We start from the raw sequence: 15,936 nt of genomic DNA, 5'->3' as shown, positions 1-15,936 counted from the left end.
ATAAAGCCATCTCTGTTATTTATCAGTTCTTATGGAGGAATAAAACACACTACATTAGAAGGTCACAACTTGTCAAGGAGTATGATAGTGGTGGTATTAAAGCCCCAGATTTTGAGTCTATGATTGGCACCTTCAGACTGAACTGGATCAAATCGTGTATTTCGAAACCAAACTCTATGTGGTTTCACATTCCAAGATTTTTATTTAAGCAAATAGGAGGCTTGGATTTTGTTTTGAAGCGTGACTTTGATGTGAACAGAATTCCTACAAAGTTGTCCGATTTCCATAAACAAGCTCTTATTTTTTCCAAGATGGTATTTTCCAACAACTTTTCCCCTCACAATTTGACCATATGGAACAACAGAGTAATTACTATTGGCAGGAAATCAGTTTTTATCGATAATTGCTTTGAACGTGACATAGTTTTTGTGACCGACTTGATGGATGATAATGGTTCATTTTTGAGTTATGCAGATTTCATAGGAAAATATTATTCAAATTGCTCTCAAAGATAATTTAACAAAATATGTAAATCAATTCCTTTACCATTAATCCAGTTGATACGTAACTATATACCATACAACAAATCATTACCTATGTTACCAAATCTTTTAATTGGAAAATATAATTTGTTGGAAAAAAAAGTAACAATACATTACATACGGAAGACTGACTTTGCAGAAAAGCTGTTGTATGTGGATGTTTATGTGCATTTGTTTACTGACTGCCCATATGCTGCTGAGTTTGGCCCTGATCTCCTCTGTGTCTATGCTCCGATTAATATTGTATTTTATAATTTATAATGCCTTGTACCCCCTTTTGGTTGAAATGTTTGTTTTCATTCTGTTCTCGCTTCTGAAGTTGTAACAAGCTGAGATTTTATCCTCATCAGGTGTTTATAAATTTGAAATTGTTCAATAAAAAAGAAAAAGAAAAAGAAACGACACGTGACACCGGTTCCTGAAAGTGGAGCCAACCGCTATAAAACACCAACGAAGAAGACACGGAAGTACCGAGAGAACGGCACGGAACCTACGTTGTTTATATTGTTGCTCGGCAAAGCGAGGAGCCAAGGAGAAAAAGCCACGCGAGGAAAGAGGTAAAAATGATTAACTGTATATCGTGAAATGAAATAATAATGAAAGCACGGCGCTATGGTAGTGATGCTGATTTTAAGACGATAAGAATTGGGTTAAAGAAGGTTTTTTTTGCTGGAGGTTTAGCACGCACGTGAGTGCACAGAAACGGAAACTGAGATCTGATACTTTCAATAGTCTGGGTATTATTGGATAATTCATCTGTGAACCAAAATAAAAGAACGGTTTTTCTTCCTCTCCTTTTCAAACAATAAAACAAGATTGTTGTGTGTCCTTTTCTCTTTTACAATTGATAACTGAAAAACAGCAGTTGCCGTTTATCCTTTACCCTTTTAGAAATGAAAATAGAAAATCAGCTGTTTCCATTCTGAACTCTGAAACGAGTCACGTGACACGAGGTTACGTGGTCTGGCTTCTTTTTCAGCCGACATGCGGAAGTGATCGTGTCAGAATAAAAGCATAGAGGGGGAGAGAATATAAAATAGGCACATGATCTATCACAGAGGGTGATAGATCATTAAAAAGCCTTATAAAAGCTACTTAAAGATACATTTTTTATTTCGACATGAAATTATGCTGACGCTCGTGCATACCTGTCAAATTTTAGATTTGAAAATAAGGGAACTTTTCTGGTGTCCGCTACGAACCGCCCCAACCCAGCTACAGTATCCCATATATTTTAAGACGGTTGACAAGAAATCTAAAATACCCACTTGTCAAGCACTTAATAAACACAGTTGGATGACTATAAAATGTGGTCGACCTACCTTCGTTGACATTGAAATGCTGTGAGCATTCCCACGTTATAATAAAGCCTAAATGAAAATGAGTATATAAAGCAGATTTTTTTTTTTGAATTTAACATACAAGTCAACACATTGCGTATTTACAGTTAATTTTACTTTGCTTGTCTTTAAACTACACATTTACATTTTATTTACATTCCATATTTTCTTATACTTTCTCATGCTTACTCGTGGAGTTAGTCATTTGCTAATAATGTATTATATCGAATTGTTGCTGACTTTGCATCTTTCAACAGTCTTTGTATATTTCACAGCGTTTTGCACTGAAAGAACAAACAATTTTGTTGGAGATTGGAAATGTATTTGTGTTTATAAGAATATCAACTGCATGCCTATTTCATTTATATGCATTTACCTTTTATCAAAGTGGGTGTATATCCCCACTAGGATGTCTTTGACTGGTACCTGGGCTGCTCTGATGCCACAGCCAGTGGCCAGCTGTACGAGGTGACAAATGCAGCCGAGGTTGTCTGCCTTTCATGACACTTGCATTATCAGAGTTAAAGGCTATCAGGTTCTCCGATGGGATGTCTCTTTTTCTATTGCAAACAGGAAAAACATTCAGACAAAATATAAAGTTATGATTAAATGCAAACTACAACACACATCAACACAACTGCAGTTCCCCTATCTCAGTGCTTCACTCAGCTTTTCATACAGAAGTTCAGCATTTCCCACGTTGCATGTTGGCATCGCCATAAATCGTGTAGTGACCTACATAGTAGCCTCATCATAGAGTCGAGCCAGGATGACAAATTCTTTTTCTGTTGTTCGATTCATCACTCAAAAGTGAAAAGGTCGACATGTTTCGGCCAACTCGTCATCCAGTTCTGCTCATTGGAGCAGAACTGGATCATTATCATTATTATTAAAATTTTTATACCTGGACTAACTTAAAGTTGCACTAATAAGGGCATTTTTGCAGTCAGTAAAGACAGATTGAAGCCTTTATTGTGAGGTCAGGATTCTGATGGCCTGGGGCATAAAACTGTTGCAGGACTGAGCAGTTCTGGGTTTGATCCTGGGGAACGCATGCCAAATCTCCTTTTCAAACAAAAAACAAGAAAACCATTTTACCATTTTAATTAAAAAACCATAAAACGAACTAGCATTTTTCGATTGTCGTGTGTCCTTTTCTCCTTTTCCTTTTAGAATTGAAAATAAAAAAAATCAGCTGTTTCCTTGTTCCATTCTCAACTCTGAAACGAAAAACGAAGTCACATGACACAAGGTCGTGGTCTGGCTTTTTATTCAGCCGACATGCGGAAGTGATTGTGTCAGAATAAAAGCACAGAGGGAGAGAGAATATACAAAGCAGGCACAGGATCTATCACAGAGGGTGATAGATCATTAAAAAGCTACGTCAAGATCCATTTTTGGTAATTTTTAATTTCAACATGAAACTAGAACTGCAAGCATTGAAGGGGGGCCAAGCCTTCCTGTGCTACTCGGCTCCCAGGTTTTGCGGAGTTTGTGGAAGTATGTCACGAAGGATGACGGGCTTGTGGTGAGCGTGGATAGGAATTTTTGGAAGATATGATTTAAAATGTGAAAGTTACAGGCCAAAATGCATTTGCATCCATTATAGCGCCACCTAGTGGTGCAGTTTTTGGTATGGGTGATCTGTGTGCTCTTCTATGGTTACCCTGTTAATTTCACAGCCCTTACCATAATACATCAGCTGAAATAAAGGTTTGTTTATTTATGTTGTGTAGTAATAAGCCACGCCCACTTTGACCAATCGCAATTAACTTCGAGATACAGTCCCAGGAGCGACCCGAGGTCATTCCCACCAAATTTAGTAAAAATTGGTCGTGCCATTTTAAGACATATAAATTTCTCATAATTGCAGTGCCCCCTCGGAGCTCAGATTTGGTGTTAGCATTTCTTTTGACCGAGATATGCACCAGTTCGCGATTTTATAGCTAGCTAGAAAATTTTACTCATTAATTTGCGCATATTTTACCCGAACAAAATTGTTTTATCAACTTTAGATCAGGTCCAACTGAAGACTCTGTGTGCCAAGTTTCACGCTGATTGGACAAAACCCCAAGGAGCAGTTTGAAAAACTAGATTGTCCAGTTTTTGCGGTTTTGCTCCAACAGAAGTCCAGGCGGAAATGGGCGTGGCCTAGCCCAGGTATTTCAGTGCTATTCAAGAAATCTGTGGATATGAAGTTTTTGAATGTGCAACAAATGGTGTGGGAGTTATAGGCCAAAACGCGTTGACATTGGTTATTGCGCCATCTGCTGGCAGACATGTGAGTTTTTGTGTCCAATGTACGCGGGGTGTCTGGACCCACCCCCCCAAAGGGCATTGCCCTACCATTCGCGGTTTAGCCTGCACCACCACTTTTACCGGGGAAACATAATGAAAATCCTTACAATTACAATAGGGTTCCTAGCACCGCTGGTCCTAGTAACCGCGTATGTAAGCATACGCTCTTCCTTGGACCACTCCTTTCCATACAAAAAACAAGAAAACCCTAAAACAAACAGTTCTTTTATTTTGGTTCACAGATGAATTAAGGATTATCCAATGATACCCAGACCCACAAGGTCACGTGGTCTGGCTTTTTTTTTTTTTTTTTTCAGCCGATATTCGGAAGTGATCGTGTCAGAATAAAAGCATAGAGGGAGAGAGAAATAAAGCGGGCTCATGGGCTATTACAGAGGGTGAGAGATCATTAAAAAGCCGTACGAAACTACATAAAGATCCTTTTTTGGGTAATTTTTTATTTCGACATGAAATTAGGCTGATGCTCGCGACCAGCAAGCACGAACTGAGTTACAAAGATGACCAGCAGGTGGCACTGTGGGGATATGTTTCTTCTTTGCAGGCATGATTTCATGAATGTTCACTTGTAAAAAAAAAAAAAAAAAAAAAAAAAAAATTACAGTAAACACGAGTTAGAGATTGTCTTTTTATGACCCATAAGGTTTACCCAGTGATGTAATTTTGGAGCTTTTGAAGGAGCTCAGAGCAGGCTTGGTTTATTTATTATATTTAATCAGTTTTTATTTAAATTTGCATTTATAATATTAAAATAATTACAAGATCAAACACTATATGATTCCATAAGGCAAATCTATACACAATATAGAAAGTGCAGTGTGTTACCAGGAAGAAAACATTGGAACAACGAACATCCTAGTAGATGTAAAAGGTCAGTTACTGTAACTGTTTATAAGTTTACAAGCAAAAAATTAGTTAAGTTTCTCTAAATCCAACTTTCATCCCAAGATCATTATCTATTGGCAATCATTAATCAAATGTAATATTATATCTGGTGCATTTACAATATTTATTACATTTATTTTGTATTTATTTACTTTTTGTCATTATTGTTGTTGTTGTTCAATTTTGACAGGCGTTGACCAGCCAACCTTGAATAATTTCTTGAAACATTTGTCTTTACACTCTGCAACCCATTAAACATTTAGATTTAACATTTAGGGCCTGTACTACTAAGTGAGATAAGGGAAGCCTGGATTTATCTCCGTTAGCGGGATTCACCTAACTTAGCATTCTCCATCAGACAGAAGCTGGACTACGAAGCACAATATAAACTCGCTAATTTAACCCAGGTGATTTCAGACAGGCTGCATGCACGTTCCTGTGACAGGGGTGGAGATTACAGTGTCAGACCAATCACAAACACATAGACACTGTGTAGAGCAATTTACTTTACAATTGATAAACAATTCTTTAAAGATATGCAGAATTAAAATCCATAATTCAGACCAAAAACAACAATGTTGCTGCAGAAAAAGCAGGAACTAAGGAACACAGGCAGGAAGCTGCTGACACTGTTAATGTGTAAAAGTGTGAGATTATCCAATATTAATCCATGAGATGATAATGAACTGCCCCCTGATCAGTTTCAATTTATTACAGCACACACATTTTATTCACTTAGTCCTCAATTTATCACTCACACACTGGGATGAGAGCAGTGTTTGTTCCTGCTGACAGTGTCACTATAGGATGTAGTGTATGTAGGAATGAATGAACAGCGTGCCTCATTCACTGCTTGTTTGTCTACGATACGGACAGATCATTCCTTCATCTACAGCTGACTGTAGATCAGTCCATCAGAGGTAAAGCTTTTCCTAAAGGGAGTCAACGGTAAACAAAAAGATTGCATTTATCCATTAATAATCTTTCTTTCCTAAATGCAGCTGTCAGATCTCCACCAACCAGGATCTTCTAACAATAGACAGTTCATTTTACAAGAGAATTGATTGGTCAGAAGGCGGGACTGTAGTACTTGCTCAGATCTTTTACACCGCTAAAACTGGTCCCGACCATATTAGGTGTTCACCCTAAGTTACCATGGTGAATTAGTCTGGAAGGAAGCATCGTAGTATAGGACACACCAAAAAATCCTGTAAATTAGTGGATCAGAGGGAATTCAGATTCGTAGTACAGGCCCTTAAATTTAGAATTAACATTTAGATTTACCATTTATATTTAAATTTTGTTTACACATTTTTACAATGACATAAAACATTCTGTTTTACATGAATTTGTCTAAAGTGAATGAAAAATGAGTTCAATGTTCAGAATGTCATTGTCAAGTTTTTACGTTCTGCACCCCGTATCTATCCAGCAGGAATTTCACTGCCTTTCGCCCCATGACTGCTGGGATTGGCTCCAGCATCCCCTGCGACCCTGTACAGGAAAAAGCAGGAATAGAATATGAGATGAATAAGGGCAAGACTCATTGGTCAGATATCAGCCTATCACACTCCACTCAGCATTGACAGCAGGGCTGTAGAGGTGGTCAACACCACAAATAGGCTGAGGGTGCAGTTAACAGATCATCTGGACTGGTCATTACACACTTCATCTATGGTCTAGTAAACCCAGCAGCATCTGAACCTAATGTGTGGGATGTCCACTACATTCTACTGGGGAACCATCAAGCTGTATGTTCCTCTGCTTCAGCAGCTTCAGACAGGAGGTCTGCAGTGAGTGGTGAGGATGGCAGAGAAGCTCATTCATCATGTGGTCCTTTTATTTGGGAAGAGGTTCCACAGGAGGGGTTGTCATAGTTTAGTTCAGGGGCCAAACATGGACCAGTTTGATCTCGAGTGGGCTGCAAATTTTAGGCAATTTTAACATTATTCTGCCTTGTAAATTCAATGTAATGGAAGTTACAAACAATATCTAATCTTTTAATTTCCTTGAGTTTGTAACTATATTTTATTCAATTTAAAGGAAAAATGTTGAATAATTTTTATACATTTTGGAAAAGATAAAGCTTTGTTTTTCAACAATCTGTGATCAAAAAGACTGCCACCATGCGATATAAGCATGGGAAAACTCTGAGCCCTGGCAAGTTTTGTGGACATTCATTGAATTTATGTATTTGGAAGGGCTGAGATATCTACAACTGAATTACTTGGTTCTACACAATGATTCATGCTTTCTGTAATTCCCACTTTATCCTGCGGGCCACAGTCGATGCTCTCAAGGGCTGGATTTGACCCCTGGGCTTCGAGTTTGGCACGTGTTCCTCGGCATCACACCCAGAACTGGTCAGTCCCGCAACAGTTTTATGCCCCAGGCCATCAGAATCCTGACCTCACAATAAAGACTTCAAACTGTCTTTACTGACTGCAAAAATGCTCTATATTAAGGCAACTTTAAGTTTGTCCAGGTATAAATTTTTAAATAATGATAATGATCCTGACAAATGTTCGATAGTCAGAAGGTGAAAGAACTATTACCAAGCACAGTGGAATCGCAGTACTTTTTAAAAAAAAAATTTTTTTTATCCCTTCTCTTGTTCAGCAGTGTACACAGCGGGCGGAATCTGCTACTACTTTGTTTCTGGCCGCCATCTACTCTTAAAGATGTTCATAAATGATTCCTTGTCCGTTTAGCACCGAAGAATATCTGTAATATTATGTGAATATCTATAAAAGTCACGTTTTTCTATTAGTTCTGTCTGCTAGCATAGCATCTCTTCTTCACTGCAAGAATTTCTGCATGCCAACCGACCACTGGGTTACCAGCGCCCTCTGCTGGTCCAAACAAATATCTGACTTAAATCAGTGCAATGACTTTTTTTTTTTTTTAAGTCCAATTGTTAAGGCACAAAATACATTTTCAGTTGCACTTTTAAAAAGAAAAATAACTATTATGCAGTTTTGCATTGTTTACTATAGAACCAGAATTTAAATTAATAGGTTTCTTCTTCATTTGTATTATTCCTTTGTTTCATTCAAGATTTATTTTTAGTTAAATTGCATTGTTTTGAAAAGTTTATCAAGGGATTCTTTTGACAATGAAAAATAAAATGAAAATAATACAGTATTTTCTAGTTTTGTTTTTTTTTTTCCCAAAAAGAATAAAGGAATGTTTTTCAGTCATCATTTGACTACAGTCCCATTTTGTAGAATAAATTGTGAGAGAATCGTATCGGGAGTTGAGTGAATCGTTACATCCCTAATTATTAGAGTCCGAAGGCCAGAAGGACCCTATTGTGATTGCTTTTGTTAATATATTATTATACCATCATGCATTTGACCCCCTGAGCACTTTTATTGTTAGGCTAATGCTAATATTACCCTAATGCTAGGTTAACTAGACTAATGCTAGGTTAACTAAGCTAATGCTAGGTTATTGCTACATAAATGCTAATGCTACATTAATGATAATTAATTTCTGGTCTGGTATTACTTTGCTGACATTAAAGCTTTCATCCCAGAGCCACGACCTGCACTTCTTCAGCTTGTCACTTCTGTGTGTTGCCTGAGGTCTTGGCAAAGTACACAAAAAGCATATGTAAAACAGTTGAATTAGAAGTTGTAAATAGAATGTGACAGGAAGTAAATAAATTAGTTTTTAGTTAGTATTATGTTGTTGAGAATTTTTAGGTATAATGGACAGCCACTTATCAGTGACTTAGAAAAATGTATTTATAGCATATGTTCTAATGCTGTATTTTTGTGTAATGTACTGCATTTTGTTCATGTATGTCATGTAATTGCTCATACCTGTATCCAATCTGTTCAACTATAAAATATTTTTAAGATACATCAATCTTAGTTTACTACATACAGTATATTTACCACCGAAAATTTTGAACCTCATTACCGAAACCCATGTACATTACCGCAACAGGTGTTGATTTAATGTCATTTTAATGAATAGAAATCTAGTAGGCGTTTTAAAATGGGTGTGCATAATATATACTTTTTGCCTTTCAAGGTTTATAAAATCATTTTGAAAATATTTATAGGTTTCATTGAAATAACAAAACTGTTAGATTGAAGATTGTGGAAGGTGTTGCGGTAATGAGAGAAATCAGTCTAAATGACATAAAAGTGTTCATTTAAATACATATATATATTTCATGTCAGAGTTTCAAGTAACTGTGCAGGACTGTCAATAATCACACTTAAAAAAATTGAAAATGTATTCTTTTTTTCTAATTATCTTGACGTTTTGAGACCATTGTGGTAATGTTTTAAAAGGTGCTAAATTGTCAGTAAATATTTTAAAATTACTGCCCACAAACACTTAAGACCTTGTTAATAATGCCTAAAAAAAAATGTGTTTATTCTTGTCTTTTTAAAATTTCATGTCGTAACTCAATGAAACGAAAATTTCATGAGAATCACCCAAATAGCATCCAAATGAACTGGTGACTAACTATCGACTGTGAGGCTGGTGTGAGTATCAATAGATGTTCGAACTTTTACGATTTGACACTTTTTGCAAAAAAATTTTTACAGCTTTTTTGAGGGCAGTAAAATGTTTATTGTGCACGTTATAAATACTGCTAACAGCAGCCGTCAACACACACACAAGTTGATCATAAGAAACGAGGAGCACCTAGATTCATTACACCACCTTTGGTTCCACATATGTGCATGTTTTACATAACATCCTTTCTCATCCTAGTTTCCCTGTAAATATCCAAATATCACGCAAACAGAACCAGATTTAAATTTAAAACAGAAAAACACTGCTTGTTTGGTTTTTCTGTATTCCTGTTTTTCTGTTTCTGCTTTTAAGTCAATAAAACAACCTGTTTTTTTTTAAATTTGGTTTCGAAATTAAATAACCAAAGAACAAAAGGTACACGGATTCCGGTCAGTGCTTGTAAATGGGTTAATGATTTATACTAACTTCCCCCCAACAAACGGCGACTGTTCATATAAATAAACAGGACTACTGAATAACAAGTGTCAGAAATCCACTTGAGATATTTATTATTCTTTATTAAAGAAGAAAAGATTGTATCAAAACCATATAGCATTATCTGTGTACCCTTTGTTCTTTGGTTATTGTGTTTTAAAACCAAATCAAACAAATGAACCATGTAATTATTTTTGTTTTACACAAATTCATCATATGCCCCTTAAAATACATTTTTATACTTAGTTATATAACAGTGTGGCATCATTAACATGTCAATGTTAAAATATTATTAATAACATGCCAGTAACACTTTTTCCCCATCTGGTTACAGTTTGTTACAGTGAAATCAACTGTTTTTAAAGCCATATTTTAGTATTATTAAAAACGTATTGCACTGTAGTAATTTAAATAAAACTAATAGATATTTTTTTCTTTTTTATCACTCGCACAGTTCAAAGTCTAACACTTGGTTAAAGGTGAGAATGGTGTTTATATTGTTTTTTTTAATGTCTGATACCTGAAAGACCTTAGAAATAAAATGGTCAAATCATATTTCAGTTGTTTTTTGGGAATTGATATACATGTAAATGATTGTGTGGGATGGCACATATCGATCACATGCTTCTGAATCGAATGGAAATTGTATCCTGACAGACTTTGTAATATCGGCAAACCGTATCGTCATCCAAACGTATCGACATCGTATCATGTTGTGATGAAGCTGGTGATTCACACCCCTACTCTTCATGTGTACCTTTTTTTATGTTTGCGCTCTGGAATAAACTTCTCAAAATATGTTTTGGTCTATTATGATTTTATTTAATCAGATAGTGTATTTTTGAAGATTTCCATAATATACCAAAGAGTTGTCTTCCTAATTAACTTCATCTTCTTACACTATACTATGGTATAGTGTAGGAAGAGGGGTCGTCTTCTGATCAAGATGTTGTGGGTTGATCCCAAAGCAATACCTGTCTGTGTCATTGGGCCAGACACTGAACCCTAAATTGCTCCCGATGGCTAACTATTGCGCCTTGCATGGCAGCTCTGTCCCACTGGTGTGTGAATGAGCTGATATTGTAAAGGCCTTTTGAACTATTTTGTCATAAAGGTGCTATATAAATAAAGTCCATTTTATCATTTGCTCAGAATTGCATAAAATTTCCTGACCTCGACCACTGCTGTGCTTCAGCCTAATAATATTGCATTGTTGTTTTTTGATCCAGTTTTCAATTGCAGGGCTCAAAATGACTTTTGTAAGTCATCAAGAGTGGGGACAAGCACCTGGCATTGGACCTGTTGACCTGTGGGTTCTCAATTCCTCCGATGTGCAGATGGAAGTTCTTACCCTGGGTGCTATTATAAGAAGCTTATCCTGCAGAGGAAATGACGGCCAGATGAAGGATATAGTCTTGGGCTATGATGACCTGGATGGTACGGGAAGATTTCTGTTCATTATTTCAAAGAATAAGTTACTTCAAATAGTACAGCGAAGCTTTATAAATTCTATACTAAGCCCCAATTTGTTCGTGCTTCAACATTCACTGTACATGTGTGCGTGTGAGACATGTTTTAAGATCATAACATTTCCTTTTTTTTACTTTGTCTACACATGCTGTCGGAGGTTAACACTACATGAAGTGTAGTGATTTTTACGACAGTATTGCCTGTTTTGTTATTGCAATTAAATAAATGAATTTATTTTATTGCATAATTGTGACCATCACCAGCCCTCCCTAAGGAAGGGTAAGAAACACTTTATTAAAGGGAGAATATAAAAAGAGAGGACATTGTTACACCTAGGTGAGGGGGAAATGAACAGGGAAAAGGGAGTCAGGGGAGTAAAATAGGAGGGGTGGGGGAAGAGTCGACTGTTTAAGGTGAAAGTAAATGTAATGTTATAGTTGTGCATATTGTGTTGTGTAATCAGTTAAGCCAGTCTGGTGACTAGCGTGGAGAAATTAAAGTGGGTGATATAGCATCCAGCTTAAGTATAATGATAATTGCCGTAAACAGAGGGAAGTAATAATAATAATGCATTGGATTTTGTATAGGGCTTTATCATAGACTTTCAAAGCGCTTTACAGATTTGAGGCATTATTCTTTAATTCTACACTTCTGAGGACCCAGTGCACCTCGCCACCGACCCCCACCCCCATGACATAACATTTCCAAATTACAATAACTGATGGGGTTTTTCCTGCTGCCTCGTGCCCTAAGAAATCTGAAGATAGGCCCCAGCAGACCCCGCAACCCTGAAAAGGTTTCTTCATTTGCTCTGACTGACAGAAGCACCGCAGTGAATTAATGTAACAAAGAAAAAAGTCATACAAATTTCAAATGACTGTGAAGAGGGGCAGGTGTGCATGGTTGTTTGAAGCAACCAGAATAACAAGGTTTTAACTAGGCCTCTGCAATATATCGAGATTCAAGATATATCGAATTTGTAATTTTGGAAAATTACAATATCGCCAATGTCAATAAATATTTTTGTTTTATAGCTTATTTTGTATTAAAATACCACACTATATTTTTGTTTTATAGCTTATTTTCTATTAAAATACCATACTTGTTTTAGGAGTTGCTGCTTTCACTACTTCTCAAAACAGCATGAAAAACACTGTTGGATGGTTTGCTGAGGCATCCTAACCCAGACCTACCCTCACTCACTCTCACATGCTGTCCCTCTTAGGAGAAAAAGGCAAAAGTGTCAGATATTGTGCAGCTGCTTGTTAATGTGCCGACGTGGCATTTTTTATCAGCAAATTTAAACCTAGCCTTTCTATTTTTTTTGATAAGACATGACTTGGAAATATCAAGATTTAAATCGTCTATCGCCATTTTGAGAAAAAATATCCAACTAGAGCCCAGCCTAGTTTTAACTAGTCCTGTCGAGAGATTAAAAAAAAATGGTGCGATTAATTAATTATGCTTTGTGATTAATTAATCTAATGTTTTTCTTTTTTTTTAATCGTACCTAAAAATTGCTGAGAAATGCCCTCAACTTTGAGTGAAGACCGAGATAGAATTTCCAGTTCAACGAGGCGATTGCCTAGCGATGTGATTAGGTAACGATGGCTGTTTTCATGTCGTGAGACGTCAAATTTGAGAACACTAGTCAAAGAGTAAACTGCAGTGTTTTTTTCCCATTTATTCAGAGTTGTTCCTCTTGTTTTATGGTTAGCTAGGTGCAAAAGCTATGTTTTGCTAGCATTTCTTACCTTGTATAACATCTAATCTCCTCATCTGAAGCAGCACACCATTCCAAGTCAAACTTTTTGCTTATGGCCATCTCCATCTGTCACCGAAGTGCAGCGTTCTCTGCCTGGATCTCCTCTTTAACACCGAGGGCATAGTCCAATGCACCCAGCTCAGCAGAGGAGCAGTAGTCGTGATCAGGGCATGGTACATCCATGTCCTCAGAGGGAGAGTCTGGTCGCTCTCTTCACTCTGAAACACCAGGACGAGGGGCTGGAAGGAAGTAATTATTCCAATCAAAAAAATTAGGACAGCTCCACTTCTTAAATGCCGACGCCCTTGTGGATTTGATTGCTCCTTCATGTCAGGTGGCAAAAAATGACTACAAAACCTACCGTGATTTGTAATCGGAAAATTATCACTTTTTTCGCTCATCCTTTCGTGGGAACGTAAAAAAAACTCAAAGCAGAATTACATCTAGCTGCAGTTGTATACTTAGAGATGCAACAGTGCTATCTTCTCTTGTTTGGAAGGTAGATTTAGTCCTTTTGGATGTCATTATGTAGACACACAAGCGGGCACAATAAAACAAAACTGAAAAACACGTTTCAAAAGATTGCCGCTCACTGTTTTGTCTGTCTAAAAGCTAGCCTCGCAGTAATGGGAAAGACATCGTCTGTCTTATTTTCATCAGGAAATATGTCACATCTCACTGTGCATATAGCCCATTGTAGCCCGTGCATCAGTATTATGGGTATACCAGAAACCAATTAAAAGTGCTAAAAAACAAGCGGTTAACGGCGTGATTTTTTTTTCAGCGCGTTATTTCTTCCTGTAATTAATTAATTGCAATTAAAGCGTTAAAGTGATAGCCTTAGTTTTAAAATGTTATGGCTATGGTTTCAATAGCTGGGAGAATGCACACATGGCTCCGAAGAGCTGAGAAGAAGTGAGTGAGGTAGTCACTGACTTGCTTCACATTTGCTTGTTTACTGTTGAAAATCGTATCACTACTGTACAATTTCTTTCACTGCATCAATAACAGCTTTTGTAACGAACTTTTACACATTAGTTTTGATTTAATTTAGTCACAGTCTATTGAATATAATCTAAATTTAGTTTTCACCTTAATGACTAAGATTTTAGTCAACTAACTGTGATAGGGATGTAACGATTCACTTAACTCCCGATTCGATTCACGATTCTGGGTTCACGATACGATTCTCTCACGATTTATTTTTCAAAATGGGACTGTAGACAAATGATGATTGAAAAATATTTCTTTATTTTTTTTGGGAAAAAAAAAAAACTAGAAAAATGAATAGAAAATATGGTACTATTTTCCTTTTATTTTTTATTGTCAAAAGAATTCCTTGATAAACTATTCAAAACAATGCAATTTAACTAAAAATAACTCTTGAATGAAATAAATAAAGGAATAATACAAATGAAGAAGCCTATTAATTTAAATTCTGGTTCTATAATAAACAATGCAAAACTGCATAATAGTTATTTTTCTTTTTAAAAGTGCAACTGAAAATGTATTTTGTGCCTTAACAATTGGACTTAAAAAAAAAAAAAACGTGATTGCACTGATTTATGTCATATTTGTTTGGACCAGCAGAGGGCGCTGGTAACACAGTGGTCGGTTGGCATGCAGATATTCTAGCAGTGAAGAAGAGAAGCTACGCTTGCAGACAGAGCTAATAGAAAAACGTGACTTTTACAGATATTCAAGTAATATTACAGATATTCTTTCGGTGCTAAAGGGGCAATGAATCATTTATTAACATATTTAAGAGTAGAAGGCGGCCAGAAAGAAAGTAGCAGCAGAATCCGCCCGCTGCCTACACTTCTGGATAGCGCCCTCTGCTGTTTCAAAAAAGTACTGCGATTCAATTTTCAGAAAATTGATATCAACCGTGATACTTATGAATCGATTTTTAACTGCCTTACAATTAATCGTTACATCCCTAAACTGTGATGATATAGCTGACTAAAATATACAGGATAATTGTTGTAGGAGGAAAATCTACCTCATGGATGATGTTGCGATAAGAGTTGGACTCTTACCTTCTTACAAAGGTAATGAGACATGATTGTATCTAGTCTGCAGCTAGGACCACAGGCTATTATGACTCTTGACTCAAGACTCAAACTTCCGGAGGGGTGTGAGACAAGACAGTAGACGGCTCAGGAGACAGGGGAACAGTGAACAGGAAATAAAGGTATTATGCAAAGGAAAATTAATCTAAAAACACTGAATGTATTTGTTTTAGTGTTTTCACTGATTATGGATGACTTTAAATGTTTTTACTAAATCACTTGGAATGTTTTTTTACTGTATTTGTATTACTTATAATTATTATGTATTTACATTTAAAAAGTAACATCTCATAAGCCCTCAATGAGTTGATAATGATAGTTTAATATCAAGGTTAAATCCGTATACGTGAACGCTTCAATGCTGAGAGAGGTGCTGCAGGCAGAGTGGATGCAAAGCGCAGTGCAAGTTGAACTTTGCCGGACCTGGAGGGGATTTAATGAGGACACCTGTGGAGCATACGGGCTCGAGTTTTGAGTGCTGAGTTTGGAGAAGTAAAGAGCTGGCAAATTCAGCCGCTTGTATGTTTTTATTAAGGATGCACCGATTGATCGGCGTTTTTTGGGGGTCTGTC

At 36.6% G+C, this 15,936-nt stretch overlaps 1 protein-coding gene across 2 annotated transcripts in view; it reads left to right on the top strand.

Annotated features, from left to right (window-relative positions):
* The first annotated feature begins 973 nt into the window (after nt 1-973).
* galm (galactose mutarotase) overlaps nt 974-15,936 on the top strand; it is a 40,448-nt gene continuing 25,485 nt past the window's right edge. The window contains exons 1-2 of one of the 2 annotated variants that reach the window (XM_028467695.1): nt 974-1,099; nt 11,287-11,494. In XM_028467695.1, the coding sequence (XP_028323496.1) occupies nt 11,308-11,494 (187 nt within the window). In that variant the 5' untranslated portion in view covers nt 974-1,099; nt 11,287-11,307. The remainder of the gene's footprint in view (nt 1,100-11,286; nt 11,495-15,936) is intronic. The other variant, XM_028467696.1, reaches the window with a different exon arrangement.

The sequence above is a fragment of the Gouania willdenowi genome, chromosome 15 (assembly GCF_900634775.1).
Source record: "Gouania willdenowi chromosome 15, fGouWil2.1, whole genome shotgun sequence".
Taxonomy (NCBI): domain Eukaryota; kingdom Metazoa; phylum Chordata; class Actinopteri; order Blenniiformes; family Gobiesocidae; genus Gouania; species Gouania willdenowi.
The sequence above is the reverse complement of the archived record's forward strand: the minus strand, read 5'-3'. Positions and strand labels throughout refer to the sequence as shown.